This window comes from Botryllus schlosseri, chromosome 2 (assembly GCF_051294905.1).
Source record: "Botryllus schlosseri isolate E-star chromosome 2, Bs_hap1, whole genome shotgun sequence".
NCBI classification, from domain to species: Eukaryota; Metazoa; Chordata; class Ascidiacea; order Stolidobranchia; family Styelidae; genus Botryllus; species Botryllus schlosseri.
This window is the reverse complement of record NC_137237.1, coordinates 9705545-9719765: the sequence shown is the minus strand read 5'-3', so window position 1 is coordinate 9719765 and position 14221 is coordinate 9705545. Positions and strand designations below refer to the sequence as shown.

At 41.6% G+C, this 14221-nt stretch overlaps 2 protein-coding genes across 2 annotated transcripts; one reads left to right on the top strand and one right to left on the bottom strand.

Moving 5' to 3' along the window:
- Positions 1-119: 119 nt before the first annotated feature.
- LOC145433409 (uncharacterized) lies at positions 120-4699 on the top strand. The gene is made up of 4 exons (XM_080310506.1): positions 120-633; positions 1305-1460; positions 2185-2319; positions 3846-4699. The coding sequence occupies exons 1-4, from the start codon at positions 487-489 to the stop codon at positions 4350-4352; spliced, it is 945 nt and encodes a 314-aa protein (XP_080166632.1). The 5' UTR covers positions 120-486; the 3' UTR covers positions 4353-4699.
- Positions 4700-10530: 5831 nt separating this feature from the next.
- LOC145433411 (ATP synthase subunit C lysine N-methyltransferase-like) lies at positions 10531-14087 on the bottom strand. The gene is made up of 5 exons (XM_080310508.1): positions 13820-14087; positions 13648-13755; positions 12463-12537; positions 12278-12391; positions 10531-11083 (listed from the first exon to the last, which is right to left on the bottom strand). The coding sequence occupies exons 1-5, from the start codon at positions 13982-13984 to the stop codon at positions 10925-10927; spliced, it is 621 nt and encodes a 206-aa protein (XP_080166634.1). The 5' UTR covers positions 13985-14087; the 3' UTR covers positions 10531-10924.
- Positions 14088-14221: the final 134 nt, after the last annotated feature.

The window sequence follows — 14221 nt, the reverse complement described above, 5'->3', positions numbered from 1 at the left end:
TTTTCACTTTGTATGCCAAGGTTATATAGGTTATATATAAGTCAGTACAAATTCAAAGATAATTTTTCTGTAAACTTCAAAACTTCAAATATATTGGTCTAATCCAAACGCAAATCCGGATGCAGTACGGTTTCCGAGCCCATTTATACTGTATTTGCGTAATACAATATATCTGTATAATTGTATTTGCGCCTATTAGAGGTCCCATATTACTCATGCATGGTTACACAGGAATAGGAATAGGCATAGGAATAGGAAACGTCGATGATTGAAAATAGCAACAGGTGTCTTTTCCCATTGCGAACGTCAATAACCTGTGCCTATTATTAATGGAGTATAGATTGATACCTGTGACAGTCGGTCGAGTCTCTAATTAGTACCGTACGGAGTTAATTATATCCATCGCCAGGCGAGACGTTTCACAGATTGGAATCTCTGAAGTCTGTACGTCATTTTCGTTTCTAAACTTTGTGATACGAAGTCGGCATGAGGGACGGTGGGAATCAAGGCGCGCGAGACGGTTTTCAAACGTGGCAAGTGGCACAGGAGTATATTCCAGGGAGATTGATCGATGAATTCCGCTGTTATTTCCGCACCTTTGACCCCAAAGGTTCGGGAGTTATTAAAACGGAGGTAAGAACTTATTGGCATGCTCTGTCTGTTGGGACTTTGTGGCTCAACGCCAGTCGAAGCGAGATGCGGGAAACACAAATTCTTAGCTGAAAGGATTTGAATCGGGTTCTTCTGGTCATATCCGAAATATACGCAGTCAGTGAAGATTGGTGAACACAAACTGCAGATAGAACATGATGTCAGTATTTTGGTTGATCTAAATATGTTCGTAATACCGTGTCAAGCATATAACCACTCCTGTACATGATTCAATGTATCAATAATTTAAATATTCTCAAATGCCTGTTGGTTATAATCATATCATGGCCGCAATATATAGTGCGAGAACTGATGAAGGATCTCACGTATAACCATGACTTTGGGTATAGTGATATCGTACAATTGAATAATATATTCATTTCAATATGAATATACTGTTCCGCTGTATATCGAAGTTCTGTACCTCCAAGAAGCTCTGCAGTGATATCGATATTTGTTGACGAAATTACTGGAAACTATAGTCAGTGTTGGCCGTACAGACGGGGGGCCCGGGCAAGACTTACTGGGGGCCCCCTATAAGTACCTAACCGTAACTTCAGGGGGGCCACGGGCGACCGCCCACCTCGCCCACCCCAAAAGCCACCACTGATCATAGTATATAATATTTACGTATCGTTATTTTGCATTCGCAGCACGTCTCGTCCATTTTAGAGAGTCTCGGTCGACAAGTGTCGCCCAACCAAATCAAACTTCTTTTGGATTACCTGATTGGCCAACAAGCCGCACAATACAACACGGATTTTGTGGATTTCAAGGAGTATTTATCAGTAGTATCAGTTCTGGTGACGGTTAGTTGGACTTCATGACGTCATTTCAATAGATTATCACGGGGAAGATTACGGGTTTCGAAGAATTAGTTTTCTCGTATAAACACACCTTGGTAGATACCGATACCGTATGTTTGTGGTGATCAAATAGGTTTCCAGACGGGGATCGAAAGTACGCAGCGGTTGGCTGGTATATTTGCATTCCTTTCGGTATCGGGATTCACCATACGTCGGAAACAAATTAGACTTACACAGTGGTCTTTAACAATGCTAGATACTCATCGTCACTTCTCTGGTATTTCAAAATCGGAAGGGCATCACAGACTATATCAAGGGTTCTCAAACTAGGACACCCCATGTTTCTGGAATTTTAAACATCTATGTGACGAATGAGAAAAAAAGTTGAAGGTTACCAAGTGCAGCGTTTTTAGGCTGAAAACCACCATGCTTTCCCATTGCCGAATAACCTCACTCGTCTCATGACTGTACAAGTGTACATTGCAGTGAATTCCTTTCCATTGAACATAATTGACGCGTGTGCCTTTCAAGAACACTTCCAAGAATGGTTAGCCGGTGCTATGGTTAGGGTTAGTGTACGTTAATTATGGTTGTGGTTAAGTTTCAGGCTAGCTTGTGCGATGGTTAGCGGTAAGGTTAGCTCGGCAATTATGAATGCCTCGCCTCTGTGCCACTCGCTTTTTGAACTCGTGGGCATTTCGCAAAGAAACTAGAAAATTATTTCCAGGAATGTATACTAGAAGATGAAATGAGGATGGTGTTTCGTCGGTTCGATCTCGACGGTGATGGTTTCATTTCACCGGAAGAGCTGGGAGAGTTGCTTCATCGCATGGGAGATGATATCACCGAAAAAGAGCTGTCGGTGAGTAAGAATTTACGACATGAAGAATTCCAATATCCGGCTGTGATTTGGAGCGACATCACGCGTCGATTGTGCGTTTTTGACATGAAAGGGTTTTAACGGCGTCCACTCGCACGATTCGTGTAGATCACGCTACCCTAAAGTCAACGTATTCTGCTTTATCATTGACTGCTCTGTCGTGACGTGTGTTTGACGTTTATGAAGTTCCCGCCTAGGGCTCTCGTGAATTCAGTAATTTTATAAATAGTTGGGCAAAGTTATTGAAGCCTAATTTTGCGGTGCAGATACAATAATTAACGAAATGAATCAATCGCGGTCTCGTATCAACTGTTGTCTCCGGGAAGTGTGGGTGGGAGATTAACAATTCTATATATATATATATATATGGGTTGCGTAGGATTGCGTAGACCAGGGGTCGGCAACCTTCAGCTCACAAAGAGCCATTTCAACCCCTTTCCGATCACATAAAACCAAGCGTGAGCTGTACGCTCTCTTTGATCCCTATATTGGCGATTACCCCACAGTTTCAGTTTACTCACGCCAACGTGCATGCGAAATCACGGACTAGATCAGTGATAATCAACATCTCGTAGCGATCCGACAACTTACCGGTGAAAACCGTGGCAACCAGGGTACAAAGGCAAAACAACTTTCAAACTTGCGCGATCACAGCTTACAGTGTGGCTGATGATGTCGACGCTAACTCACGACGCACAGCGTATCACGAGTAAATGAAAAAAGGAAGAAATGTAAATCTTAACATAAGTTTATCACACGACTGCGGGGTTCTGTTTCTCACATTTATTGAAATCTTTACGGAGGTTGCCAGCGAGCGCCAATACGATTCGTTTCTTAATTATTGATATACCCAAAATTATCCCTAGCAGAACGAGGAAAAATATTCAAGTTCAATGAACCTCCCCCGAATATCCTTTTTACATTACGGGCGACAGAAGGTGAAAAATTTGGAGGGTGAGCCTCGGGTTGGCGACCCTTGGCGTAGACAGTGTTCAGCAAAATCGTGGAGCGAAATTGAGAATAGGTGCAAGACATAATTTAGCTATGGAAACGAAACTTGCCAGCTGTAAATGACTATGTCGGATCACGAAAAAACAATCAAAAACTGACAATACCATAGTAGAGTTACCATATTTTAGAATCGGGAAAGGGGGGACACTTTTTCAAAATCACAGGAGGATGTATGGTAACCATACCATATAGCGATTTTCAACCAATATCCAAGATCGCTGTAATAGAACCGTGAAGTCAGCTTCTGTAGGGTCAATGTTGCTGGAGACTCCCTCACTAATCCGCTACCAAAGACCATGGATATCCCTGCCGAAGACTATATAGGAACGGTCTAAACTTGTCTCGTGTTTGTTCTGTGTCCAGTTTGTCCACGCCCAGTTAGGACCATGTAGCCTACTACAATCCATGTGCCTGTATTTTATGCTAATCGTACGAGTGAATCAGCCAGTTGTTCGAATTTGGACTCGTAAAAACACCGCACCATTTTCCGTCAACAGGAAATGATAAAAGCAGCAGATCTCGATGGGGATGGGAAAATCAGTTACGAAGAGTTCATTTGTATAATGACGGATGCCGATGGCAAAACCACCACAGAGACCCATTGCGAATGGAAACCCGCGAGCGACAATGAGTTTTCCGATTGTGTGGAATCGAGTGACGTTGACGCACTAGCTGACGACTACAAATCAGACATATCAATTGTTATCGAAGCAGTGGACACCTGTCAATCCAATGACGATATCAGTCCTAAAAACAGGTTACAGAGGAATCGCTCCCTCTCGGATGGAGGTGCCTGTGGATTAGAGTTACCTTTAGCATCAAACCGACGCAAGAAGAGTTTGGGCGATGTATTCCATGGTTTGAGTCTTGGAAAAAGTGAAAAGCAATTAGGGGACAGACGTCAATCCGTTTCAGGGTGCCCGGCAGCTGGCTATCTTCAGCTTCCAGCAAACAAAAAGCGTCGGTGCAGCACGAGCGGTCTCATGCAACTCTTCAAAAAATGAGAACGAGACTATTAGTTACATTCAATGGCGCTTATTCAAGTTACGATTGACTCTTGACTTGCGGCCGTGCGTATTGAATATGCCGTGATGAATTTGTCTGTGCACAGTTGAACGTCTATAACCATCACCCTACTTCGCTCGCTTCAATAGTCTTGCTCTCTGAGCGAGTAGAGTAGCTACAAATATGATAAGGCGAAATCGGAAAATATTCCCAGGTCTTGCTGGCACAGCTGCTGACTTGAATTATAACGAACAAATAAATTACCATTCTAGAATACCATACAGTTCATATACGTAGCGCTACGATATATATTTTGAGATGAATACACGTGTTACTGAGAAACTGCCAGGTGTCCCCGTGTACTAGGTCGTAATGATCAGCCGTTTCTATCTACATCCGGGTAAGACACATAAATTTGCAATCGCACACACATGACGCAATTCAATATCAGCATGAGCAGACAGAAGGATGTCGGAAGTGGCGAGATAGCGTAAACGTAGTGGTATGATCAGAGGTGGTCAAAGTAGTCAAGAAAGCTAGTCAAGTAGAAGTAGAAGTAGCGACGAAAAAATCTACTCCAGTACGAGTAAAAGTACTTCTTCCATAAGCAACCTAAAACTACTTGAAGTAGAAGTAGAAGTGACTGACTTTTAATCTATTTGAGTAAGTAAGTAGTTGTGAAAACGATCGTAATTCGTTCGCATGGATTGTCAAAAGCTGCAAATTGAGCTATGCGAAAGATGCAGAGCTTGATTCATATTGATGCATGCCAGGAGGTATCCAATTTTTGACAGCATAAGCATACTGGGAATTGCAAGATAAATATAAATACTACTTCTAAAAGCGGAATATGTATTTCATGTCTACAGTTCAGAAAGTAGCAAAGGTTAGGACACGCCAGGGACCGCTAGATTACGATATGATAACTAAATGCTAGATTGCTAAGTGTCAGTTTCAAACGCTATGATGGGCCATATATACTGTGATGAATTATTTCATATGGGCGACAATGTGGCGTGAACGGAACCACTCAACCAGCTTCCTACATTATATTCAACGATACTTTCGTGGAATCACATTGGCAACTTCATATCCATTGTGCGCGAAGCGCGACGAAAATTCTGGCCTTTACTCAACGTTTATGCAAATTAAATGTTGATACTCCGTGAAAACATCTCGGAATTCCTCAGGCTATCTTTCTGATTGCAGGATTAAACTACTTCTACTTGACAAACTGAAAATAGCGAAAAGTAAGTAAGTAGTAGAGGGGGATGGTGTGAACCTCTGAAAGATTCATGTTCGTGTGAACGCGAACCTTTTCGAAAGGTTCTGTGTGAACGCGAACGTGAAAATCATGACGTCACGTGATGTCATATTGTTACTTCCAACCCTATATTTCAGTGAAGTTATGTATCAATGTGAAACACGCTACCTATACAGACGACTAGGGCCACATTATGTCACAATGCTGAAGTACATACTGACTTTTTAAACGTCGCCAAATATATCAACTGGAGCAATCAAATGATATAATAATCCCATAAAATCAATATCTTCCGTCTCTTTGCCAACAATTTCGATGAAGACTTACAAGGGAATACAAAGCTTACACCTTAACGGTCTAGACCAGACCTGAATATGTATTCGGCGTCTGAGTATTGATGTATTGATACTGAGCATAGTGTCAAAAGGGTTTCTATACTTGCTACCGATATTATCCCATTTACAAGTTATGCAGGAGTAGCCAACACCCCAATAATACGGATTTGTTTTTGTATGATAGGCCTACAATAAACATAACAAATCAAGATGGTGCCCGCCCGTACGCCTGCTAGATTTTTTACATTCGAAAACTATTCTTTATATGATTTTCATTAATTGGTTGAATAAGCATCATTCGCTGACTACCTACATGTATCGTATTTCGGTCTTGATATTGTGTGATTACGGGTCAAGCTCACAGCAGAGAGTCAATAAATATTTACAAACTGAAAACTGGATATTTCGAGCAAACTTTCGTAGCAAAACAAGTAAAATTTTTGAGATTATCAAGGTGCATGCTCGCTTAGTATCCCGCCGGCCATCCGGCAGTCGACGAGCATGTCCAGTGTCCACATTCAAGTCGAAATACAAGCAATTACTACTAAATAAATACAGTCCATCCTCAAGATTACCGGACCACGACTGACCTATCGATCTCGCTTCCCATGACATGCCGCCCTATTTCTTGTCGCTTCCTTTTTCTATACTACCTTTCTTACTTTCATTCAGTGTGCATGCCTCCTCTTTACAACGCCTAGGCCAAGGTGGGTGTCTGACTCCATAGACAACTCCTAGTCGCTTCGACATCTTCCTTTCTTTTCATTGTATCGCATTTTTTGTGGTGTATTGAACTGATAGAATTGCTAATAAACCAATGATGATGATGATGTTGATGAGTTGGGATTTTTTTTTATGCTGCTAGCGCAGGGGTGGGCAAACTTTTGAGCTCGCGGGCCGCATTCAATATCTGAATCCATTCGCGGGCCGCACCACATAAAACTGGGATTATAAACCAAAATGCAATATTGAAATTTGATTATATAGTGAGGACATATGGAGATAATATATGTGCTTATTTAAAACAAGCCAAACATTGCTTCGATGATATCGTACACGCGTCAGAAACATATAGTGGCGATATTTCATAGGCTGGCGGACCTACCTCAATAACCAATTCGTCAAAACTATAGAGATGAAAGTCGGTTGGCCCGATTCTTAGAACAGGATTAAAATTTAAATCTGTGAGCAGCGATCTGTTCCTAGATTTACTAATCCCCCTTTAGGTTCAGTTCCAGGACACACAATGCTGACAGCATCATAGCCATGTTAGCTTCAAAACGCTTCTATTATATGTAGATAAAATATAAATACCCTCATTCTACGCATACAGACAACGAATCTACCTAAGACACGCCCGAATCGTTTTTATAAGTACATCCCTGAAATAATTAAAAATGGAGTGGCCAATCTGAAATCCCACTGGTGATCTAAATTATATCAATCTCGTTGTAGATATCCCGCTGTGATAATTAGTATTTGCCTCAGATAAGTGGTACTCAAACTTTTTACGACACGCCCCCCCCCCCCCTTATGAGGGTGAATGATTTCGCGCCCCCTTAACGTCATATCACAAAACGCCACCAGGGTGCTAGCAAACCTAACGGGTAGTTTGATGGCATGGAAGGTTGCGACGGTGGATGAGAGACTTTGAAATATGTAATTCAGACTAAATACAGAGCAATAACCATGAGTTGGATGTAAATCGCGCGGAGCGCAAAAAAACTTTTCAGTTGAGCTCAGCTTCGCGCACCCTTCAGATGATTTCACGCCCCCAAGGGGGAGGGGCGCCCACCAGGTTGAGAACCAACGTCTTAGAATTATCATGGTGAAATATACTAAGAAAAAGTTAATCAAGTCCCTGCATTAATTCGATTTTTAGTACGCATTTTATCAATATTTAAAAAAGTTTCTTTAGACTCTCGCGGGCCGCACAGAACGGTGTTGCGGGCCGCATGCGGCCCGCGGGCCGTAGTTTGCCCACCACTGTGCTAGCGCTATGCATAGAGCGGCCTGCAGTTGAAATGCAATGAATTGTACCCAAAGATGTTCTAATGAGGTGGAAAATTGTAATATATAAAAGGTTCACAGTGCAGAACCTACCGCGCTTAGTCTGTGAACGCGAACCTCTAAATTTCTGAGGCTCACACTCACAACGCGAACGTGACCTCACGTTCCACCATCCCTAGTTAGTAGATCACTAAATATTACGAAGTAGAAGTAACAGGAAATTCGATAAACTTGAGTAAGTACCAAAGTAGCGGAAAACAACTTCGTTACTGACCACCTCGGGTATGATCCACGGCTGCAACATCAGTGGATTGCGGGTTCGAGTCCGAGCGCGGTCGAATCCAGTCCAGCATGCCTACCGAACTGTTGGAGGTTTATCTTAGGCTTACCATACGTCCTCTTTTAAGAGGATTTGTCCTCTTTTTTGACTTTTTTGAAAGTGTCCGAGGACGCCCTTTTGTCCTCTTTTTTGAGATTTTGTCCTCTTTTTTGAAAATTTAGGTCGGATTTAGAAGAAATTGCGAGTGATATGCCGCAAATTAGCGCAGAAGTGAAGCTCCGGCGGGCATTTCGGAGGGAAAAGCAGTGAATTTAGCTCTGAGCGACAAGACCTTTTTTTTTTTTTTTTTAGTCATCCACCTGGCAATGTGGAGAGAAAAACGTTATTTTGGGCACTGAGCGGAAGTGATGACCTTTTTTTTTTTTAGTCAACCGATCACGAAGTGGGAGAAATTTACCGGTTTTTGAGAATAATTCTTCTCCAGTTTTGCATGTCTGAAATTTCTGAAAAAGTGTCCTCTTTTTACATTTCCAAAATATGGTAAGCCTAGTTTATCTATAGTCTTCTCTTCGCCACCTAATCCGCGCATGCGGTATCTAAAAAGTCTTGAAGCGGGTCTTGCTACAACTCCTACAAGTAGGCAGATATGGTATCAAAATAAAAGCAATCGGCATGGTGTAAGTGATCATGATCATATGGTAGTCGACAAACACCATGAGTCCATGAATAACACAAACACGGATATCGCAACGACGAAGCACGGTCTTTCAGTCTAACATTCACCTCGGCCTAATACACGATATAATCTATCGATCTTGATTTTTCGTGTTTTTATACGCCGCCCTTGCTATTTCACCTCGCTACCTTGTATACGTACTTCACCCGGCGTCCTCTGGGTTTTGTTTATAAAGACTCATCGGAGCAGCCTAGATAACCCCCGAGACTTCGACTCGCGGTACTGTCGGCCCGAAACACGGTCTCGCATCGATATCGGTGTTGAGTAGAAACTTGTGGAAATACTTCGATACAAGTGGCATAATCTCTGTCAGGAGCTGTGCTGTGCATTTTCAAGCATAGTAATCTTATAAGCTAGTAACCTACACGCTCGGAACAGGCAAGCTGGACAGAGTGCATGCACCGACGCTAATGCGATTCGTCAGACAATATTCCGTTGTGTTCGAATTGTCTCTTCGCCGATCAACAATTAAGCCATCACAACTCGGTAATAGTACTATAATGGGAGGCTATTTTCCAGTGTTGGAATCAAGTCACTACCTTCGAGTCACGAGTCATTTCGAGTCATTGCACATTTTGACTCGAGTCAAGTCAAGTCAATCGATTTTCGAAGGTGACTCGAGTCAAGTCAAGTCGCTCGATTTTTGGAGGTGACTCGAGTCAAGTCGAGTCAAGTCAAGTCAAGTCACGAGTCAAGTCACAATTCAAGTCAAGTTGCCCTTTCAATGTATGAGGCATGATTACGTCATTGCATTTTACTAGCTGTCTGAAATACAGATTGAGTGGTCATTGATTCTGAACCGATGAACGGATATAGAGGTAAATATACACACAAGAAGGCGCTGTATCGCTGACAAATGCGTAGAACTATAAAACTACGTAACTAATTGCATAGCCTCAGTTTATAGTTCCCAGCCAAAATAGAGAGTTGAGAACGAATTGATAAGATGCAATACACTACCTATTTAGGAATTGATATGATACAATTCGAGCCTACGCCAATGGTTGAGGACTACATAAACTAAATTCGAATTCAATTTCAATAAGACAAGAGGTTTGGCTAAGGTAATCACAGAGAACAGAAACAGACATTTTGCTATTAAATTACTTCACCATACTAGTTTACGACAACATAAGCTTTAAGCTTCAATAACTTCGTTAGCGGTAAATTTATTTGTGAGAGAACAATGGAGGCTCAGTAAAACGCACGATCATTGAATGATTGGTCGCTCTCACGGGCTACACCAGCGTTTTGCGAACAATCTGACCATATGCAAAAGAGAGAGATGTTTATCGACACCGATTAGTTGATGACTTGAAATTGACTCGTTCATTTTGCTCCGAGTCACGAGTCAATCCACATTTCTGATACGCCGAGTCAAGTCAAGTCAAGTCATTTTAGCTAAGTGACTCGAGTCAAGTCAAGTCATACGAAAAAGGTGACTCGAGTCAAGTCATGACTCGAGTCATCCCAACACTGCTATTTTCCCGACGGAGCCTCTAACGACTAACCCCAATCAACTCGGCCTCAAAGAGCCTTTCAGATAAACATACAGGACACACGCAATTCGTTTGTTGGGCGCAAATGCACTCGAAAAGAGTTGTTATAAAAGTAAGACGATATATATAACTAGTACGCACATTTCGAAGTAGTGACTCCCTCAGTATAGTCACAAACCAAGTCGTTTCGACGCCTTCCTATCTTTTCACTGTATCGCAGTCTTGGTAGTGTTTAGAATTGATGAAAATTCCTAAGTAACTAAATTGAACCAGTTATTCCCAACCTCGGCACAAGGACTAGAAGCTAGAACCACTCTAACCACCATATCAAACAATCATATTCAAGTAGCGAGGTGATTAGGTGATGCAATCTCGAATCCCAGGTAACGCCGCAGCGTGCACTAACTCGTAAGAACTCGTCACCGCCATCGAGCGGGCAGAGAAATCTCACACGGAGAACGACGCTGGCATTTTATACAACCAAACTGTGTCGATCCCACTGCCGACGGTTTTCACAGGCTGCCATGTGGGGAAAGGAAATCGGCATGCTATGATCTGACAGTCCGCTTGCAGCTCCTTAGATAACTTCTCTTCCAAACGCGGCATCTGAAAAGAAGAGGTCATTGGATTGAAGTTATTGCCGGTACTGTAAAACAATATGTATATCATATATCACACATCATCCTATATAATGCATCGAGCCTCCCGTTTATATTTTGCTTATCTGTATATTGCATTGCAGATAATTGCATTTTTACCATCTACGTAATTCATTTGTAATCTCGAAACGGCGAACTCCCCACACCAAACGTAAATCTGTTCTTCATACTCTCTTCCGCCATCATATGGCCGTATCCGAGCAACACGTAGAGTCAAGGTCAACGGCAAAGACATCACACAGTAGATTGAACACACAAATTTCGTGGCGTGACCAGCAGCTGAATTGCGCCTTCCGAACATGACGCTGTGACGTCACACCTGCTCACTGTGCCCCCTTGGATCTGTGACGTCACCTCACTGTTAAAAAGTTTATCCAGTCCCCCACCGAAGCTAGACGTAGTCAAAGTAATCAGCATAGCTACTCAAGTAAAGTAACCATGAAATTCCACTAAATTACATGTAGAAGTAGCGATTCCCAAGATAGGTCTAAACTACTTTTAAGTATAGGTAGAAAGTGAAAGGGCTGAAAAGTTCTCAGGTATTGTCAAAAAGTTGATTTGGTCGAGGTGTTCCGTACGTTTACCAGTCAATCAGTCATGGCCAGCTAGCCACTTTCAAATTTCAAAGGTACATCACCGTGGATTATACAAGAAGAGTACAAAAATTAACCGTGATACAGGACCATTTCGGTTGGTTGTCCTGACAAGTAGCGGTTTTGCTTCAAAAACTGCTCAGAAGTGGAAGTAGTCAAAAACATACGTTCTAGTGGTATATTTGAAATTCTAAAAGTATTTTTCAAATAAGTACTTGAGTGCTCCAAAAAAGTAGAGGTACACTCCCCTAAATCATCATCCTGGCCATGCCTTCAATGAAACACACAGTGGGTCAGCAGTTTATGGCCTATTACTGCATGTATTGTTTTCATATGGCCCGTTCAGTTTCTTGAAAAGATGGTTTACAAAAATACCATTGACGATTGACAGAATCAGGTGACTGTATTGCTAGTCAGAAAACGTCCCAGCCTATTCTCTCAAATTATATTCCTCTTATTCGACGGTTACAATCTTGTACATTTCTGATTAGTGAATCAAATAACAATAGCACTGAATTTCCAATTCAAATTAAAATATTTGACCTCACCATTTGCGTTACTCCGAAGATTACAACGTTGTTGTACTGCTTGAAGTCGGTTTTCCAAAGATCTCTTTTGACAAAAGTCGCCCTGGATCCCAATCCCATTCGGTACGATTTGAACTGGAGATAGACATTAAAAATTGAAAGTAAACATCTAATTCACCCCATAAAAGCACAGCTAGTATACATACCTTGCTATACAATATAAGCCATGGGTTAAGCTCATAACCCGTGGCCGTCAAGCCTCGCTCTGCGGCAGCAAGGACCTAGAAATGAGTAACAATTTTCTAATCCCGAAAGGACCAAATCCAGAATGGGCAATACCATTATACCACTTGTCACTTGCATAATAGAATAGATCAATATCAATCACATATCAAGAGGAATAACTTCTCAAGGTCAAAAAAGCTCATTTACAGCCATTTCAAATCTGGCTGAAAAAATCTCACCAATTTCACGGTTGAGTGAGCAGAAAAACCTTGTTTCTCATAATGCCATAACTTGAAAACGACACAAGTAATTCATTTCAAATCAATTGTGATTTAATCAGATATACTTTATGATGCTTTGAGCTAAATTTCAGCAAAATCTGAAACTATGGTGGTGACCAAATTCATTTTTTGGTTGATCTGATATGAACTTACCCTACACCGAGTCGCGTGCTGCAGGTTCGAAATAAAATCATAAGCAGATGTACCATACTTTGGTACCGCCTTTAACCATAGAACCGTAACATTGGATGTTCATATTGACAAATATTCAACCCAATGTTTTCCCACTGACTCTCACCAGGAGCAAACGTAGGAAAAAGAAAGAATTTCGGTAATCCCATTTACCGAAGTTCGCTCGTCAAAAAGCTTCAAGTGGAATAAACTTCGCAATATTAACATATTTTTGTTGCAGTATTGAAGGTTAGTACCTCCAGAAGCATATTTTGAACCATTTGAGACTGTCCATTACCCCCTATGGAATCTCGGTTTGCTTTTTGAAATAAATCCTGCGTGATGAGAGCTTTTCTGCATAGTATAATTAAATTATTAAACAGAAAATCCTGCGTGACATTGCCACCAATTCTACTCTGGTCCATTACTGACCCGGTGACGCCATCTGCATCAAGGAGTTGATTCATTACTATAAGTTGTATGTATGTGTACAGTAGAAAGTATTTTGAAACAGTTTTAAATTAGGATTATTCAACTAGCGACCAAGGATATGCAATCATCCAATTAATTAGCCTCAGGGGGATCAATTGAAATATATATTCCAAGTCGTTTTACTTGTTCCAAACTCCTCATTCCAACGTAATCTTGTTGTGTTTTGAACTGATCAAAATATTAATAAGTGAACCCTGGCATATCTGCATTACGTGTACTTACTATCCTGCCATCGCCACTTCCAATATCAGCCAGTCGACCAGTCTTAGGCAGAACCGATAGAACGTTTTTAACTTGCTCTCCGGTTGCAGGAACAAATGGAAGGCAGTACTATTAGAAATAAGACGTATTCAATACTGTGGCCGTACCGTTTGGGAGGTTAGAATATACGTACCCTACGAAGTGCCGGCGCGACAAATGGCGCACATGCTGCCACCAATGCTACTACTGCGCCCGAGGTAACACCCAATACAGTCAAGCCAAATATACTCCGCTTTCGATTATCGCTGGCATTACCAACAATTTCAGCGTTATCATCAAATATGGATTCGCTCGTCATGCGGAATGCGAGCAGACTTCTGGATCATACGCAAACGCCGGCACAGTACACCGTGCCGCTATATAAACGTTGCCGCAAACAAGATGACTTCTGCAGCAGAGTGACTTTGTGCAGCAAATGTCAGTACTCGCAAAGTACCGAACATTTGTAAAGTAGATGCACACTATATTTAATATTGTTATAAGTTCAAAGATCCACAATATTGAGATATCGAACAAAATTGTGAAAAGAAGAATT